At 44.7% G+C, this 20076-nt stretch overlaps 1 protein-coding gene across 1 annotated transcript in view; it reads left to right on the top strand.

The window, feature by feature from the left end:
* Positions 1–20076, top strand: part of LOC115332175 (neprilysin-1-like) — a 97197-nt gene that overhangs the window by 56632 nt on the left and 20489 nt on the right. The window contains exons 13-16 of the mRNA XM_042289828.1: positions 4124–4182; positions 8966–9017; positions 14992–15059; positions 18914–19044. Of these exons, the coding sequence (XP_042145762.1) occupies positions 4124–4182; positions 8966–9017; positions 14992–15059; positions 18914–19044 (310 nt within the window). The remainder of the gene's footprint in view (positions 1–4123; positions 4183–8965; positions 9018–14991; positions 15060–18913; positions 19045–20076) is intronic.

The following is a 20076-nucleotide window of genomic DNA, read 5'->3' as shown; positions in this document are numbered from 1 at the left end:
TGGGATGTGTAGCACCTGCGCAGCATGTAGATTTGAAGTTGGGGCAGTAAATGAGAAACGTTATCGCTAAATATGAGCCTCCTTAGATCTGAGATATCTTTAGGGATATGATACCTTTACTGCAGCATTTCTTTGAACTATATGAATATTTCGAGCGTAAACAAGCAAAAGTTTTTGATGACGCGTCATGTCGAACTGCACAGAAGTCCACGTTTAATCCCGTGGGCATGGGGATCTTGAACTTTGCAAAGGAATGTAAATGGTAAAATAAGTTTCTGTTGACTATAACAAAAATGACTAGTGACAGATTCAGCACATGAGCCTCGTTATTAGGGTGACTCCAGGACAGCGCCACCTTGCATGCTTTTGAAGGCCATTAATATTGTGAGCGGCGAAATATCCGCGGGCGCCAGTTGGCTTTCACCTTGTATTGAATGGTCTTACATCAGGCCTCGGTAGAAATTGTGCACGGTTTCACTGAGTAGTCTGCTCAGCGTGTGTGAGCCTGGCTGAAGTGCAGCACAACTGGGTAAAAATGGCGTCGTTTGTTTTCTTGCACTAAAATACTTCTTCAAATGATGCATATATGTTGATAGACTTCTGCTTTAACCCACTACATCCGCCTCGGCGAATAGGGTATATTTGTTTATTATAATTCGAACAAAATAAAACTGAGAAAATAATGTCTCATAAAATCGAAAATAGGAAAGCGAAATTAGAGAACCTCTCACGTGTGTACTCAACACTCTAGGGAAAGCGTCTTCGTTTATCCTGTTGGTTCCAATGTATTTTGTAAGTGCTGGTTTCTTATTAATTCCAAGTTCATTTTTTTATTTTGTAAACCACTAAACAAACATTTCCTAATAATACCTGGCAGGCAAAAGAGGTATTCTAGAGTCGTTTCATATAAATACCTGCTTATTCGCTCAGTCAACGGGAAACATGTGAGACCCCCTCGCGATCAAAGTCTCAATTGTAATACGTCAGTGACACTTCAGGGTCTCCAAAAATTATGTATACACCTGCTGTGAATTACTATCGTCTGTATGCTTAATTTTGCGGACCCCAATGTGCATACGGCGTGATTTGCATTTTATCGAGTGATTTTAAACTTGTAAACAATTCTTAGTTAAACTTGAACAGAAGAAATTAATGAATCACCTGAATTTGCCGGGCCACGTCCAACAATTTAGGAGTTTGTGAAAATTTCTGCTTTTCCTTTAAGCAAGTAGCGATGTAACACACTTGTTTGTCACTTTTTCGATATGGGAGGTTCTAAGCGTCAGTTGCTGACAAGCAACTCAGCAACTGTCGAATCACACTTGGACAGAAGAGTTGGTATCGGCAAGCCCAATGTGGCTAGAACAAGTATGCGGTGCTTTGCAACATAATTGTGCGCGTGAGCATAGCTATGACATCAGCACGTCATTTCCTCTGGTGAATGCAAATGCTTTTTCTACAGCAGCCTCTACAGATCCGAAAAAAAAACAAGAATGAAAGAGATTGTGAATGGCCTTGACGCACGCCGCGCAAGCTGTAATTTGAAGGTCCGGGCTTGTTTTTGAACATTGCAAAGTTTTTTTTAAATATTTTTAAAAATATAAACAGCAAATTCGCGGCGCTCTGATTCATTAGAAAAATCAGTTACTAAAACGTCATACACGGTGTTTTAAATAAATAAACTGTTGATAATTGGCCTAGATGCGAATTAACATAGCCACACCGTGCCTTGAATAGCGCGTCATTTGCTAACACCCTTCCAGTTCCGCACAGGTGGGTGCCCGTAACGTGGTACCATCAAAACCTATCGTCGCAAATACAAAATTGTAAAATACCACCAAGATTGTAAAGGGTGAAACTCGATCACCAGCCTCATTTCTAAATTTCGACCGCTGAGAATATCTTTTGGGTATGAATATAGCGTTGCACCTTTGAAGAAAAAACGAGTAGTATTACCTAAAAAGTCACGCGCCAGGTTTTCTTTGCTTAATATGCCTAATTTTACTTTTTGTCTAAAGTTCTGGAGTGCACGAAGCTCTACACAACCACCAGGTCGCATTATATTGTACAAAGTTAGTGTATAAATTAAACGTAAATCATTCTACTCTCAATTTATACTATCCATTTAAATTACTATATATGCAAAATGTACTTTACCTCAGTTGGCCATTAAAATGAAAAAGCTGAAATTGTTCCCGCAATGAACTTTACTCAAGACAGTAAATTTCTCCGCGACGTATGCAAAACAAAATATTTGAGGTTCCCCCCAAATGCGGGTAAACTCCACAACTCTTTTTTATGGCTTGTTGCAATTAGCCCGAAAACTTCGTCAACCAATAAAACTGATATTTCTGGTAAAAGGGGTAGGACACGAAGGGTGAACTGGTATTTTTTACCCATTTGTTTTACGCGTTTAACGCTTTTATTGCCCGTTTATGTTTTTATTTTTTATTCCAATTTGAAATAAAATGCTCGTAGGTTTCTTAGTGTATACACCAGGTTTGTGATTGTTAGAACTCCAGTAATTGCAAAATCAATTTACGAAAGTTTATAAGTTTCGTATGGCGACCAGTCAACTCTGGTGCAACTCTGGTGTCGCTGCGCAAGTTAGCCGCACTATGGTGTCTATTAACAACGTGGTCACGGCATGTAGTTAAACGCGCTCACATTCTTGGCTTCCTCATGCCCCCCTGCTCTCCCAAGCTTGCCATGCTACAAGCTAGATCTTCCAACGCTTCTGCCTCCCCCTTGTCCTTTGACCTTCCTCCCGACGTGCGTGTGCACCTGGCTGGCCTGCCCTCGGTCCTTCGACCTCGGCGCCACGGCTCACCGGTTTTCTCTACAATCGAATGAGCAGCTCCCAACGCGAAAGAAGTTCCAAATGCTGAGCAAAGTTTGCTGTGCGGTGGGTTGGAATGTACAAGGCAGCCGCCAGTTTCGATCTCCCGGTTTCGAAAAATCCTACGCGCCGGAAGGCGTAGAAGCGTGTAGTCGGGCGCCGTGGCTGTGCCTCGTCGTACGAGATGCTTTGTGTGTGGAATATTTCAAAGTCGAGTACACTGACACGCGAACCATGGCGAGTTCGTTCGTGACGATCTCGTCGTGGTTGCTGGAGCTTGTCACCAGCTGCTCGATGTAAAAATGACCAGCTTCAAAAGACTCTTTATAAAAAATAGCGCTCATCGCTGCTGGGATCGGTTTCACACATGTGGGAACTAGAAGACCCTGACCAAGTGAGAGATATCCCTTAAGCCTGTTTCACATGCTGCGACTGTGCAAAAAAAAAAAAAAATCCGTGCGACAGCCGACGCAGCGACTGCGATCGCAATGTTTGGTCTGACATGCTCCAACAACCACGCGATTTTTGTCGGCGCGGCCGGCTCTTCTACCCAAGGTTAGTTGCAACGGAAAGGGACAAGACACATTTGACTTTGCCTAAAAGACAACAAAAACGTCTTAATAAACAAACAAATGCTTTAGAAGCACAATCTATAACTAGAAGTTTATAATAATTAAGTATGAAACCAAGACCGTTTAGGTGTCTAAATTTGTTTTTTAATACTGAGCTATCGCGGACGAAAGCTGGCTAATTAACGGCTGGTTAGCGAGAAAGCGATCACACCGACTCTGCGACAAAATACCAACTTGGTGGAAACCAGTCGCAGAGCCGCTGCGACAGTACGACTGTCATTTAGTCGCGCAGTTACTGCAAATCGCAACGATTTTGAACGAGAATCGCAGCATGTGATACAGCATTTAGACGTCATTATCTCGGAACCTCGTGCTTGAAACGCGGAAGGTAATCGAGGGAGCTAGAGCGCGAGATGCCGCGAGTGCGTGCAAGGGAATGGCGCGCCGCCAGGGACAGCAAGAAATGTACCTCACCGACATACTGAACATGGCGGCCTTCGCGAATGGGGTTCGATTCGAAAGCCACGAGAATAAATCAATTTATCTACGAAACTAATGCGCCACTTAGAGAGGAATTCGAGCAAACGTATCGCGACACCCTATAGGTCCCAGCAGTATAGCTATAGCATATTTTATTCATGCCTTGTCTTCAACCCTTTAACATCCCGTTTCAAAAGTGCATAAGACTGTGTTCTTGTCTTTTCGCTTCCAGTTTTCTCGAGGATCCGGCCATAGTCAATGCAGCGTATATTCCTTACACAAATGCGCTAGGTAAGGTTCCATACACCTTTGACAATTGATTGTAGGCAAAGCAACCTGAGCCCAAACCAAGACCAGCGTGTAAGGACAATAAGTAAAGGAGTGCGTTAAAGTGCATTCAAGCAAAGCTATGACGGCTCAAAAGGGCCCGTATAAGGGAAAACGTACTCTGGTATTACAGATTATCTGGTAAGGAATCGTTTCAAACGTAGAGTCCTTTTGCCGTCCGACATGTTTTATTGTGATAATTAGTGTCCCCCAAATATGTCGCAGTGTTTGTTTGCTCTCCCGTTTTCTGTATCTAGGAATCATTTCATAATTTATTTAAAATTTCTCATTTTCTTCTTATGGAATGTATATTAAAATTAGGCCTTAAAACAGTACCATACAATGTGTCAAAAGGAGAAAAACAGCAACAAGCAAACAATAATACATCAACCGAATCAAGTCACCGTGTTTACACTGTGAGAATCGGCCCGCCATCACCGTTAGTGGACGCGGGAACAGGACCGAGCTTCATTTTCTTTCCATTGCGTGTTGGCGTTTGCACGTGTGCCCCTGTGTGTGGGTGAACTGGCGACGCTCGTGCGAGCTGGGGCAGGGGACGCTTTGAGAAGAGAAAAAGACAAGGACAGCACGTGCGGTAACCTTTTGCAGGACATTCGAAAATGAGCTTCGCTTGTAAATAGACGTGTTTGTTTTCTTCCCCCTATCCGCGGAGTCCTGTCGTTTACTCTTCCGTCAGCGACTATCAGCTGCTTCCGTCGTTGGGTCCCGGCGCAATCTCCAAGAAAGAACATCTTCACTGGCGCAGTCGACAGGATTGCGTCAGCGGACCCCGGCGGTGTGATCTTCACAACGGAATCGGCGGACAGCGACTTGACGTGGCACTGGTGGAGCCTTCTAAAGAGAAGACTGGACTACCGAGCTCCTTGAAGACTGGACCACCGACCTACTTCGTGGTGACAGAGCTACATCGGACCTGATGCCGTCCCACTCCAGCGAGGAACGCCTGAGTCTACAGCTCGGACATCATTTTCGTGCCTGACTATCCTGAGAAGCGAGCTGCGTGTGTGATCCGGCGGCAGTCGTTGACCTTACGGTAAGGTGATTCTTTGACGTGTGCCCGCCATGGATACAGACAGTGCAGAGCGGCGGATGCCGGTTCTAACGCCAGAGCAGAATAGGGGTCGGAATAGGGATGTTGACGGGCCAGGTGAATTGTCACCTTTGAGTAGATTAGTGGCAAACTCGCAGACACAAGCGGATGGGAACGGAGGGGTCCGATCATACAGCTCAATTGAAAAGGAGATAGAACTTATAAGGGAGTAAGAACGGCTGTTACGCCTCGAGCTAGAGCTAGAACATCTACGCTCAGAAAACCGAAGGCGAGCCAGTGGAGGCGGCATGGAGTTCAACCTCCGAGATGAAGTTTTTCGCTTTTCGAGATTGATGAAGGGAGTGCTGACTCCCATGCCGTCGTCTGACTTATTAGTGCCGAGCTGGTTTGATGGCGTAGAAAACGTCTTCGAGACATATGAAGTCCCTGAGCGGCTCAGAGGATATCTTGTGCGACCTTATTTCACGGAGAGCATGCGTGCACTAGTGAATAGGCTGAACATGAGTGAGAGAAGTGGGTATGGTGCGGTCAAAAAATCGGTCTTGTTAGAGCTCGGAGTGTCGCGAGCTGAGGTCTCGAGGCCCTTTACTGAAACCACCACTTCTCTCAAGGAAAAACACGAGAACCCAAGGCAGGGCATTATACCTGAATATTATCGGGTGAAGTGTTTTAAATGCAAGGAATTGGGGCACCTTTCCCGCGAATGTCCCCGGACGAAGACACCAGACGGAGATCTTTTGTTTCTCAAGAAAAGAGTGGACGCCGAGAATGTCACTGTGGAGGAAGACTCCAGCCGTGAGCCCGACAAGGTGACGACCGATGTGGGCAAAACCGACGGTAACAACTTGGACCACCAAGGTCAGAAGAGACCAGACCCACCGGTCCGCGAGGTGCCTCAGATTCTGTTACAAGCCGACGACACGAAGCGGTCGTCGAAGAACAATCGCTGCTGCGTGTCTGTGCAGGCGGACGTTGACGACAGAAATGAGCTGAATGTCTCCCGTGCCTGGAGGACGTCCCAGCGAGCCGAGGATGACCATGATGAGCAAGTTAACGTCGAAGACGAAAGGCCGTACACTTTGCCTGGGCGGCAGGCATCCCGGCGTTCTGAAGACGACCCATCTGTAAACTTCGACAACGTCGAGGCCGGTCCCGACTTCTTACCTGAATTGCACAAGTTCCTACAAGCCAATAACGACCACGGCGAGAACGTGGACGACGACGAAGGACTAGACTTATTGCCTGGGCGGCAGGCGTCTCGGCGAGCCGAGGACGACGATGGCGAGAACGTGGATGACGACGAAGGACCGAACTTATTGCCTGGGCGGCAGGCGTTTCTTCGACCGGAGGATGATCACGACGAGAACGTGAACGTCGACGACGAGAAAGAACCGAATATCTTTCTTTGGCGGCAGACGTTCTGGCAAGCTGATAGTGACCACGGCAGGAAAGCGGGTGTCGACAAGAAGTCGGACATCTTGTTAGGGTGGCTGACGTCACAGCCGGCCGGTGAAGATGTCAGGGAAAGCGGGGACAGCGACGAGGACACCGTCTTCGACATGAATATGTCCCAGAATATAGCTAGGAACGCCGATGAAGACTCGACCACCTGCCAGCCGGCCACGTATGAGAGAGGTGGGAGTCCAGAAGACGTCAACAACGGCGACCGCCTGCGAAGCCCCTTCCTGATTCGTAAATCAAGACAGAGTATAAACTGTCGTCGCTCCTGCGCGGAGAAATTCCGGAACCAGCTACACACCGTCCGATTCAAGCCCCGCCGAAATCTGGGTGGCTTGAATAACCTGTCGGACAAGAGGCCTAGGCTAGGAGGCTAGATGCTGCGCTAGTCTCGGCGCGAGATTGGTCACTGCTTTGGAGCCTTGGCGGGCACAGTAAGAATCACTTTACTGGCGTGTGATTTGCATTTTGGTGTACATTTTTTTGATAGTTTGGATTCTGACGGGTTTAGTCACAAACTCTGTAAGGTGTGTCTGATATGCGTACGCGTTTCAGTTTAGTTGTTATATATTATTTTTGACATTTTGGGTCTAAAAAATATACTTAGTCGGGAGGTGTGAGAATCGGCCCGCCATCACCGTGAGTGGACGCGGGAACAGGACCGAGCTTCATTTTCTTTCCATTGCGTGTTGGCGTTTGCACGTGTGCCCCTGTGTGTGGGTGAACTGGCGACGCTCGTGCGAGCTGGGGCAGGGGACGCTTTGAGAAGAGAAAAAGACAAGGACAGCACGTGCGGTAACCTTTTGCAGGACATTCGAAAATGAGCTTCGCTTGTAAATAGACGTGTTTTTTTTCTTCCCCCTATCCGCGGAGTCCTGTCGTTTACTCTTTCGTCGGCGATTATCAGCTGCCTCCGTAGTTGGGTCCCGGCGCAATCTCCAAGAAAGAACATCTTCACTTACACCGCCTAAGATATATTTGTCCAAACAAAAATAGCCCAAGAGCAAATAAAATATAAATCACACAAAATGGAATACAAAAACAAACTGCAATTCTGTGAAATAATTGCAATAAAAATAATATTGATTTTAACCAAGTAAGAAAGCGATGCTTTGGGTAATTTTGAGGATGCAGCATTAAATGTAAAGTTAAGATCGCTCCACGACAGAACTTTTTGTTAAAGTGAAAATGTTGATGTTAATTTGAGTAATATGTTGAAAGACCCGAGGGGATGGTAGCTTTTTGTACAATATATTGATTTTTGAAAAGGCATAGCGTTGTTTATAAATCGTAAGATGGCCATATTTTAAAGTAACAGAAGCTACTTTATTTGTTCTTTGTTTATGCATGCGAGTTGGAACATAGAGGCAAATTTGCTGCTTATGAGTGCAGAAAATATACTGATGATGAAAAGTATGACAATCGAAATCGGTTGTTTATGTCTTGTAAATAAATTTGTTTGCACTTTTTTTATATTGGAATTTCTTAAAGATTCCAAAATGATGCAAGATATAGGATAATATACATATTAATTTTGAGCAAAATTCTGCGAGCCTTATAAATCTTTCGTGAACAAGCATTTCGCACACAATTTTTTTGTGTGTTTCGCTTGTTCATATTTTTAAATAGCATGCGTCTCATCGATGGCAAAGAGCTGTGGTGGTTTCCTCGCGGTAGAACTATTTTCGCCTAAACCAACAAACGGTAAAAAAAGAAACGTTTAGAAAATGTTTGAAGTATCTTGGGGCTTACGCTTATTTACAAAACGAACGTATGTGAGCAAAGCCTCACATATTTGAAATATTGATCTGAAACCGAATTTTTCAGGTTAAATATATTTATTATGTCTGCAGTTACATTCGCTCCAATACGTTTTCTTACAAGGCTTCGGAATTGCCTTCTAGCGTGCCCTCTCGCAATATAAAATTAATCTTCAACTCTTTTACCTTCCTTATTGTTTACTTATTGTGGAGGAACCTCATTATAGTGCCTTTATTCCTTACTTTATAAGGTGCTCTGATTCATTTATTCTTAATTTCTTCTATTTTTTTATTATGCATTAATTTTACTTTGGTTACTTTTTTGTTTGCATAGCCATTTATTCACCTATTGATTATTCATTACTGCACATGCTGGGGATACAAGGAGCGCCTGGCCATAAGATTGTTTAATTCGGAAAAATGTAGTGACTTTAAATATAATTAAATTTTTCAACAGCTCTATATGCAGGGCTACTGCAGAGTCCATTTTATCAGAAGGATATTCCAATGTAAGTAATTATACTTTTCTAATGATGCAGATAGCGGGTGGCTAGGAAGCTGTAAAGGCGAACTCGAATATAGATGACTTAGAGGATATTGAATGCCACGTATTATAATATGTTAACATAAAATACGCGCAGTTCACTAAGTAGTCATGCGCGTTTAACAGCGTTAAGAGGAGGAATGAAAAAGGTTTATGTACAATATTTCCTTTTGTGGGAAACGTTGTGATCCGTTGAGGCGTTCGGTGTGCGTTTCGTCATTCGGTATTCGTTCTCGTCATTCTGTTATTTCGTTTTTCTCGCAATCTAGTATGTCCTTTCATCGTTTTCACTCAAGAAATGAAGTTCTAATTAAATTGTTTTTCAAACACTCCGACGGAATGAGCATAGACCTGCTCATTTGTTTAAGGGCTCTAGCTGATACAAAAGCTGGACCGGTCGTTTGATAACCCTTCCATGGGGAAGCTTTACCGCGCATGACCGTTCGTCGCGTCCGGGGTTCGCCGCGTCCAGGGAAAGGTTGAACTATGCGTCCTGTTTTCCAACTCTGACGTGAATGTAGAGGTTCACACACTATGTTGAAATTCCCTTCGTCGAGTCCTCTGGATTTGAGGGGTCGGGGGTGGTGAGCTGTGCGTAGTTCATTTAAGTACACCCTTCACTATCTCCTCCTGAATTGGTTAGCCGCTGCTTGCCTATATTTCCAACGTCCTTGAATATTGGTGGCGCCGGACTAAGATGAGAGGTGTCGTTTGACCTTCGGAGCGCTTAAGAAGGAGGTTCCTTGCTTTCGGTCGCGTACGAACGTCTGGTCGTAGTGCGCCTTGCTAGATGTAAAGCTAGCCGTGGCGTCCCTCTTCGAGTTGTCTTCGCTCGAATCGGATGACGTATCCTCCGTGCTTGCTATGGTCAGCGGGATATCTTCATCCGACTGGTCGTTCTAGATCTCGTCATCGTAGTCTTCCTTGTCATCGACGTTGTCTTTGTTCAGGGCATCATTTGCCGTTTGCTTGTTAAGGAACTGTGTGCTGGGCCGCTTTACTCTTCCACGTGTCTTTGTACCCGCTCAAGAATTAGTTCGGTCTCACTGGATCAGTCTTGTTATCAAGCCCCTTCTGGGGGTATGGCAGAGCTCTTTTCATAAAGACCGTCACGTTGAAGTTCTTCTTTACCGTTTAAGAATTGGGAATACCCGTTTGACTCACCTGCACCTGCTCTGCGATGAGGATGTTAAGCTTTGCGACAACTGTGGTAAAGCTGTGACTGTCTTACATATCCTGTGGCATTGTAAATCTTTAAATCAACAGCGCCGATCATGTTTTCCAGAACTTTTCCGGAATCATCTTCCTTTCCAACCAATTTTTCTACTTGGCGACCAACCCTTGGTGCCGTTCCATTGAGTTATAAATTTCCTGCATAAAACTGGCCTTTTACACCAGCTGCAAGCTGCAGTTCTTTTAGATTGCATTTCTAAGCTCCCTATAAAAACCTCTGCTTATGCGCAATATGGCCTAAGTTGCTCTTGCGCCATTAAACCGCCAATAATCAATCAATCAACTGAATCAGTCTCTTCTTCCATTCGGGTCCTGCGCAGATCCTTGAAGTAGCTATCCCTGACAATCTAGCGTAAGCTTGCTCATCAACTCCATGTCCTCCATACTCAAGCGGAAACTTCCACTCGTTCCTTTTGCGACTGGTCTCGACTCCCTCGAGGACCCCTGGTTCATGGCCTGCTCTTGCCCGTGGTTATGTCTGTGTCTGCTCGCGAGAAGACCTGCGCACTTTTTTTACGGGCCTTCTTCTCGCCTGCTGAATGTTCCTACTTGATTCAGGCCTCTCGTAGATCTGTCACAAAAGCTCCGTCTGTTGGCCGACTTTCTCTCCAGAAAGCACCTGAACTGGTCTTCTAAAATGGTCAACAGGTGACGAAGTAACCTCTGCCGAAGGTGGCTGAATTGGCCGCTTTTCACACTCCACCAGTCGTGCATTGGATTCCTCCCGGTTCCTTTCCTTCCTGCCGTTCACCTGCTGCGTGTACTGCTCGTACTGTCTCCGAAGCTCATCTTCAGCCTTCGCCGCTTTTTTGCCTGTCAGCACCTGAACAGGACAGGCCGAAGTAATCGTAGGGACGGGATGTAACAAGGTGGTGTGGTGATTCATGTGTCACCTCCTTCCTGTCTCCCCTCTCCCTCAGCGGTATGTCGCCTCTCTGTGGCAGTTGAGCCTGCCTGTAGAACCTCTGCTGCTAAGGGGGGCTTCAAGCCTCTTGCTATTTCGCGTTTTCCCTCATCTTGCTCTGAACCCTTTTGTATTGCTCCCTCAGCAATGCCTTCACCTGAGCAACCTTCTCTCCAGTGTGTACCTGTATACTGGCCTCCTGAAGTAGTCAAATGGTCTGGACGTGATTGGCTCGTTGTCGCACCTGGGAAGGGGGTTGAACCAGGTTGGGGCCTTTTCATTGGGACGTCCACTAGTTTCCTTTTCTAAGATGTCTTGTTCAAAAGCCTTACGCCTCTGTGCTCTCTCGTACTACCGCCAGAGCAGTTTCTCTTTCTGATGCGGCTTTTCCCCGGTTAGGCCGTGAACCGGCCTTCCGTAAAAGTCGACCGGAGAAGACATCTAAAGCGAGCGGCCCGCAGAGGAGAAGTCGTACGGATCGCGATCACCCTTGATAGGCCTTGCAGGAGTGTCACCACTGTCGTCTTACCTCACCGTAGGTTTCTCGCCAACGTATGATTTGCTGTCGTCCTTGATAGGCCTAGTGGGAGGGGTCGCCACGGGCGAACCTTGGAGATTCATCGTCGTCGTCGATCTTGAAAGCGGTTGTTTTCGACCACATGCTGGCGGCGTTGCTTACCGTGATGGGCCCTTGTAGAGACCACCCGTAAATGGTCTCCACTGCGGTCAATGAAAGGTTGACGCGACGTACGTTTCCGGTGGTAGCCCTCCAATGGTAGTCTGCTCCTATTAGAATGCTCACTACACGCTCCCCTTGACAGTACCCCACAAGTAGATCAGCGAGTGTGAACACTTATCTTCGTAGGTTTCCGATTATGTCGCCATTAGTGAAAGTAAAGATCTCCCCGCAGATTTCCGGAACCTTCAAAGCCTCGACTACGATCTCGGCGGGCCCGTGATGGCTTCAAAGTACAAGTTCCACACGACGACAGTTTCTTTTTGTCACACTCGCTGAGTCGCCAAGAGCGAATATCGTTAGCTCCTCCTCTGCGACCGGTTGACATCCAAGCCTTTCAGAGGTGTCTCGGCGGATGGAGGTTCGTTGCTTCACTCCGTCGATCAGTGCTCGTAGGGACGTTTCTGTCTGACCACTCGCTCGTACCATGGCTGTCTGAAGCAGCTCTTGATTGTAAGCTGTCGTACTGAAGCTCAAGATGTCGATAAACTGAAGAGGAGTCGAGCTGGTGTTAGCCGGCTGCATTGTCGTCGCCCACTCGGGGTCACACATTACGGTCAAGTGTTTCTGCGGAGCACTTTGCAAACTAAAGTTTGTGCGCTGATCTGCTCCCTCTGGAGCGACGGAAATGTTTAGTGCACCGAAAGCACCTGTTTTCTACTTTTACCTTGTCCTTTTTTTATCATTTGAGGTGCCCTGCAGTTCTCCAAGTTTTGCTCCTTAGAGCTGCAGAATACGCAGCGCCTTAATTAAGGTTTCCTGGCACTGGACAATGCTGCCGCCGGCCTTTCCCTCTCGGAGTGACGTTCTAGGTGATGTAAATCGTGCGTTTGTTGTTGTGATGTGTGGGGTGTCAGCTGGCGGCACTTGTCAATGAACTCTTTAGTATTGAGAAGCCTAAGGAGTTCATTTTTGTCTTCGCTCTGTGGTAGTTTTTCGACAATCAAGCTGCAATTTTATCTGAGAACGAGCTCAGAAGGGAGAGACTTCTTTAGTACAGTATGCAGTAGTACCCCATAAGAGTCCGAGTCAACTCCGAGGCTTTTTAGACTCCTCATCCGGGTCATCGCATCGTCATAGGGTCTCCGGCGTCCATCCACTGCGTCTGTCGTCGCAATTTACTTTACGTTCAAGAGGTGTGTGAGGTGGTCGTTCGCGATGACAGAAGCTTTACCAAATCTTATTTTGAGTAGCTCTATGGCCGTGTCGTAGTTGTCACCCGTTACCGAAATTCCTTTGATCACCGCCTCAGCTCGGCTGACCAGGCGCGCCTTTAGGTACTTCACCTGATCCACGGGAGACAAGACGGGGTTCTGCTCGATAGACGATTGAATTTTGTCCCAGAATGTCTGCCACTCCGCCAGCTCTCTGTTGAATTTCGGCAGCCCAGTTTCGGTAATTTCACGTTTGGGACAGTTGCACCGTTTGTCTTTTGTCCCTCTGAATGTGACGCATTGTTAGAGGCCGAAGAGGTCGTTTCGTTGTTCTTTGGCTGTAGTTTCTGTCATTAGGGAGTTTTAGAATAACGTACGCAATTTTAGCGCACGCTAGCGCTAAATTTAGCGCTTGTATTAGCGCACGCGACGCAAGAGAGGTTTAGAATAGCGTTTCTCCGCCGCTACGCAAAAGCCCAAGCATCTCGCGCTGGCGACGCCACCAAGATACAGTCATTATTTTTAATTCACACACGAAAGGCTGTAACTTTAGAAACAAACAAGTTTTTTTTTTTGGTTCAGAGTACTATTATAGAATTGTTTAAACATAAGAATGCGACGCGAGGCGTTGACAGGTCGTGTCCGCTTGCGTCGCCTCGTCAAGAGAGGTCTCGTGCACTGACCTTTGCACATCGTACCTTCGCCGAGAAATATTCGCGCGTCGCGCGTCGCAAGCACCCAGTCGCCGGGGGTCGTTGCCAAACCGCGCACAATGTCGCCCAGTATTGAAAATCGCAGTTGTGAGGATGCCACCGACGTCGCAATCACGACGCCGCCAAAGCAGCCGCCGGCATAATCCTGGAAGCCGCCATTTTTTAACTGAGCTCGTGTTGGCTTTAGCCAACTTCTCATCACGAATCCTCCTCGGATAAGCGATAAGGCTCTTTGCGTACGCATGCTATTTCCCAGAAATAGCGCGCGCTAAAATTGCGCACGCAAAGCGCAAAACCTGGTTTCCGTTCGGAGCATGCGCAGTGGCGACGACGCTATTCTTTGCGTACGCAAAGCTTTAGCGTGCGCTATTCTAAAACTCTCTATTAGCTCGAAGCTCTCGACCTGGCTATGCCGATGGAATCTTCATCACCAAGGCCATCTTCCCTTTCTTCTTCCATGTTTTTCTCATCAAGAAGGTCCGCTATCAGTGTCGAGCATCCGAAGCAATTTTTCTTTTAACGCAAGAAGAGTGATCGTATCTTCAAACTTACCTTGCTGCGTGGGAAGGTGGTTCAAGGCTGTTGCTACCTGGATGATGAGCTTTGTAATCGCGGATTAGACTACTCCTCGCTTCTTCTTGAAGCTTCTCCATAGCAGCCGCTGTCGTACACGCTGTTCGGTTGCTTGGGTTGCCCGAGGTCGTTGTGCTTGCGTTGAACGTCTTCTCTTGGCGATTAGCTCCTGAGTTTCGGCACCATGATTTTGTTAAATAGCGTTAAGAGGAGGAATTAAAAAAGTTTATGTACATTATTTACATTGGTGGGAAACGTTGTGATCCGTTGAGGCTGTTGGTGTGTGCTTCGTCGTTCGGTATTAATTAAGGCGATCGGTGTGCGTTTCGTCGTTCGGTGTCCTTTTTTCGCGATTAAGCATGCCCTTTTCATCATTTTCACTCAAGAAATAAAGTTATAAATAAATCATTTTACAACATATAAAATTGTTTAAACGGAAATAGCACATATAATCAGTAGCACGCCACTAAAGAGGTTATTTCAAGTAAGATCTTTACTACATATCAATTCAGTTATATTTGCTCTTTAAGCGACTTAATCTGGATTGTAGTACGTATTTACAATAATTTAATTCTACGCTCTAATAAAATAAGATATGTCCCTACCCATTCTACTATGTAACACAGTGCTGTAAAAATGGGAGCGACTGGTTGGACTTCGGCACACGAAATAACACACGGCCTCGATACACTTGGTAAGTACCAATTTATTTATATACAGTCCATACTAATAACTACGGAATGTGTGTTACCTTGCAATAGGCTGTGTTTGTACAGAAACATGTCTGAAGCATTTTTTCCTCACAGTATGAATAATTGAGTGAAGAGGAATCATTTTGTTGTTGGCAACTGCTGAGATTATCGATTTTAGTCGTGCTTAGGCAGGCAATAATAATGCATTATACAATTTTTATATTATCAATATTATTAATATTATTATTCCATAGAAACGTTAGTCACCTGCGTACAAAAGTAGATTGCTTTTTTCTTCTAATGTTACCTTATGTTTACCTTCCGTTTCTAATGTTACCTTGTGGTACCATTTTCTAATGTCACCCGTGCCAGCGGCGCCGGTAACAGCTGTAGCCAAGCCTACGCCCGCGGTGGTGGATGTGGTCGCAACCACCAATGTCACCAAGGTCCCGAAGTTGTATTGAGCCGCCAACTTGTTTCAAGCTGCGACTTAGCTGCCAATGGATTCCCCGGGCTGCTGGTCTCTTCGCTCGAACGTTTTTTCTGCTGAAAGGCTCTGACGGCCGAGTGTCATGATGCTTCAGCAGAAGTGTCATCAGCTTGTCAACGCTCAGGTTTTCACGTGTCCCTGGTGTGACGAGTGCTCATATTGCCTCATAAGCCTTGGCTCCACAAATGGTGAGCAGCAGAGCTTTCCTGTTTGAAGGCTCTTCGACTCCGTTGGCTTCACAGTAAAAGCTGAAACGCTCGGCCGAGGATGTCCAAGCTGTTTTGTCAGATTCCTCCAGCTCGCCTTGAGTGAGCATACTTCCCAGTGAAGTTCTTGTCTGTCGACCGACCTCGTCACCAAAATATTATGTTTCTTGGGCACGGACTCAAACTCAAACTAGGTAGCATCCGGATGTCGTAATTAACGGCGCCTCGAATCCTTAACCGGTGCACCAGTCCCCTGCACCAGACCCGTGCCCCAACTACGTGCTCTGAAAACCCCGGCCGCCAGGCCGCGCTGTCGGTTGGACACCAGTAAATACATATAAAAAAAAAATTTCCATCAGTAGGCCATGGCGCTTTACTAATGTAACCCCATATGACATACGACAAATCAATGTCCTTGTTTCAAAAAGATACATATCGCCTGATGAAGTGGTTTGAGTACAATTCTTTAAAAATTAACAAGACAAAAGCGAATCTCGCATGTTTCCATAATCCTTTCAAAGTTCTTGTTCGCACTGCGCCTCTATTCTTACATTCGTCATCATGCACCTCGCGTCGTTGTACCCCCGTTTCTTATCGTAACATCAGAACGTAAAAAGGTGTTAAATTCGATAGTGACGTCATGGAATACACATCGAGGAACTGTATGCAAAATGCTCAGACGTCTATCTAGCCTATTGTGTAACATAACATATCTCGTCCCACCATATGTAAATCATTGAATATTAACGTTTTAGCCTATAGCATTCTCAGATATGAAATCCCTATCATTGGCGGTTGCTCTGACCTATGGCACACCAAAGTAGACAATGTTTTAAATAAACATTTAAACGCATGATAAACAGTTCAGGTGCCGACACAGAACAGGAACAAATAGCTGAATTAAATTTTCGCTATGTCGAGCTCTGTTTTCCAAAACGGTTGTTTTAAAATTCTTTTGGAGTAACCATTTTTGAAGTTCCTCACATTGCATCTCGCTCACTAAGACATACAACACGCTTTGAAGTACCAAGGTGTCAACAAAGTGTGGTAGAAGACTGTTGCGATTTTATGTGCCGGAAATGTTTAATACGTTTTTCTGACAACATATTTGAGACGGATTCTTAAGGAAAACTTAAACAAGCCCTACGATATCTGCTTTGACTTTGTTTTGGCAGCTCCATCTGCATTGAGTTTAACTTCTGGACATTTTGAAGCATACTTCGTTTTTTTTTTTATTTTTATGTGTAACCACAGGTTTTTTCTTGTTACTGAATCTCTGGACATTTTTAAACTAGGCTTGATATATTTTTGCGATTTCCATAGGAAGTTTTTTATCTCCTTTATAGTGGTGCTGAATCGCATGGAAGCAACTGTTAGGTTGTGAAATCACTGCTATTGGATGAAGTAGCTTTGACGCTCCAACTTTCGCTGGAGGCTGGGTTTCGGCAACACAAGCCATACAGGATTTGATTGTAGTGAGGTGTCACATACTGTGAGGACTCATATTAAATTCACTTTTTGGACTAAAGTGTATTTGGAAACAATGTTTGTTAGCAATTGTAATTTTCTGTTCGACTTCACGCACCATGCTCACCAAGATGATGTTCATCACACATGCCCTAGATGGGTTTGATCAACCCGTGTCTCTACCTGGCTTTATGTGTCCGTGCAATAAACATGTAATATTATTATTAATTATTAATAAAATTAATATAACATTATTATATTATTATTATAAATAATAACGATAAAGTTTCAGTACTAGTTGCATAAGACTTAGGAGGCTATGTCTGAAAACGTGAAGAGAAGCTTGCTTTCCATGCGACAGCGTAATGGCAGTTTTGAATCCAGAGTGTGTCTCTCTAACTTGCTCCAAGAAAATAAAAAAACAGCTGGTGCACGCTGCGTTTTTGAAATAATATAGTATTGCTGGCCAGTTCTATTGAGCAAGTCAAGATAATTTTGGCGGTCTGTAAACGCAAGACAAAGAAGCAGTTACTCTTATGAGTTGATACAAATCTGTAAAATTAATTAAATTTGTAGAGGGTAAACTAACGCACGGCCCGCTGGGTGGGTTTGCATTTTCCAGATTTAAGACAACCTCTTGAATGAAGAAAAATATCATGCTTGTTGGAATAAATAAAATTTATATTCAACAAGATTAAACATAAATACTGCACAAATATCTTTTTTTTTTAACAGTAGCACAATGTTCTTGATAGGACCAAAAGAGTGTTATGTGATGTTCATCGTAGTTATGCGTCTAGAGCTCATGTGTCGGGCATCCGTAGCGTAATCGTCACTGCGCCAAGGGTCTTGGACGAAGTCGCGTCTTGCAGTGGTCTTCATTGGCGATGGCCGCGCATGGGTCCAGAAGTGACCTATGGTTTTGAGGCTTTTCTAGACGTTGCCGAAAGTCACCTACTTCGCTTCAAGTACCTCCGATTGTGTCACGCGCTTTTTTTTATTATTAATTTAGAGGATACTACGGACCATTTAAGGTTAATGTGGAGCATGGCTACAAACAGTAGCAAGAACAAAACGTTTCAACACAATAAGAAAATACGTGGCTATACTGTTCAAGTTTACCGAAGAAAATATAAACAGGCATGTAAACAATACAATATACAAGAAACTAATTGACACCTCAATGAGAATAGGACTACGTCAACTACATGTAAGTAAAATAATACAAATTAAGAAACGGTGTCCACTTTCTAAATTTTAAAATGAGAGGTAGTGTGAACACGTAAAATTCATGAACCAAAGTACGACGCTCGGCAGCAAGACGTTCGAGACATTCAGTATATTTAGTGTCAAAAAAATGTTTCAGAGGTTTCCCTCACTTCCCCCTTCGCCTTCCTTTCTGAGGTTTTCTGTTCCAGGCTACCTCATTCTGCGGGCTCACCACTGGGCTCTTGTTGACCGCCATCTTACAAGCCGTGGTCCCTCCGCGACATTTTCGGGCCATCTCAAAGTCCGTTCGCATTTTTAGGTCGACACCGTAATCTTCTTGCTTGTTCACTTCCTTTTCCTTCTTTTCTATCGCGGAATGTGGCAACATTATCTTAGCATTGAGTGCGTACCAGTGTCAATTCAAAGAAACAAACATCTCTTCCTAGGGATGCTATGTAATTAGATACAATATTCATTTTTACAGGCAGCCAGTTTGACGATACTGGAAAGCTTCACGACTGGTGGAGCCCTGATGTGCGGAAGAAATTCGAATCTCAGGCCCATTGTTTCACCAATGAATACAGTGCTATTAGAGACAAAGAAGCTGGCATGCCGGTACGTAGTCTCCAATGATACTAGAAGTTGCCTAGATTTCAGTTCAATCTACTGTTAGATAAAAACGCACATCCTGCTTTCTTTAAAATGTTTTAAAACCGGCAATATACACTGTTTGCCTTTTATTCGAAGAGATCTTTTTTTTTTTAAAGGGGGGTTCCGCGTCAGGCGACTCTTGCCCTCACCATATACTTATCAAGCTCGGCAAACATTAGATAAGGGGATAATTGCCCTCGCAAGTTGATTATTTAACTAGGATCTCTCAGTAAACTTTTTTTATTATTGGTTTTAGGGGTTATGCCGGAATTGCAGTATTACACCGAATTACAATTAGAGGCTAGACCAAACTAAAGAAATTGTGCAAATGTAATAGCTTTTGAGACGTTTGTGAGCTAACTTACGCGTTTTTCAACGGACTGCAAAAAAAATTACGCTAAATTAAAAATAGTGCATCAATCCCCGCCCATATTGACGCGAAGAGTGACGTGGTCGTTTCAATAATGTCGTAACTATCTCGGCGGCATGAGCTTGGAGGATGCGCCGACAACACAAGTGATCACGAGACCTACACAACTACTTCACTCTTCCAAACATATCGTGGGCAGGGCTTGATGCGCTCCTTTTAAGCGCAATTTTTAAATAGGGCAAAAGAACGCGAACATTTATCCATTAATATCTCAAAAACCGTTGCTTTCGTAGTATCCTCCAATTGGTCTGACTCTATTAATAATTGCCGTCAATACCGTAATGGCAACATGACCCCAAGACCAATGACTCTAAAGGTAACACATTTTTAGTTAATTATTCAACCTAGCATGACGGTAATTTTTTTCATTTTATTTCCACGAAACCTTATAAACGCATGGTAAAGACGGCACTAATCTAACTCCCAACACCATGGAAGCAAAAATCTGTTTGATTTAGAAATTCACACCCTTCATCGGGTAATACATCTAATTTCTTAAGTGGATTTCAAATCGGATTATTCTTTTGCGAAAATTTGAATCAATTGTGGGATTAACCAAGGTAAAA

Source organism: Ixodes scapularis, unplaced genomic scaffold, assembly GCF_016920785.2.
Source record: "Ixodes scapularis isolate PalLabHiFi unplaced genomic scaffold, ASM1692078v2 PGA_scaffold13__105_contigs__length_92229423, whole genome shotgun sequence".
Lineage (NCBI taxonomy): Eukaryota > Metazoa > Arthropoda > Arachnida > Ixodida > Ixodidae > Ixodes > Ixodes scapularis.
Note: the sequence above shows the minus strand (reverse complement) of the source record. Positions and strands in the feature narration are given on the sequence as shown.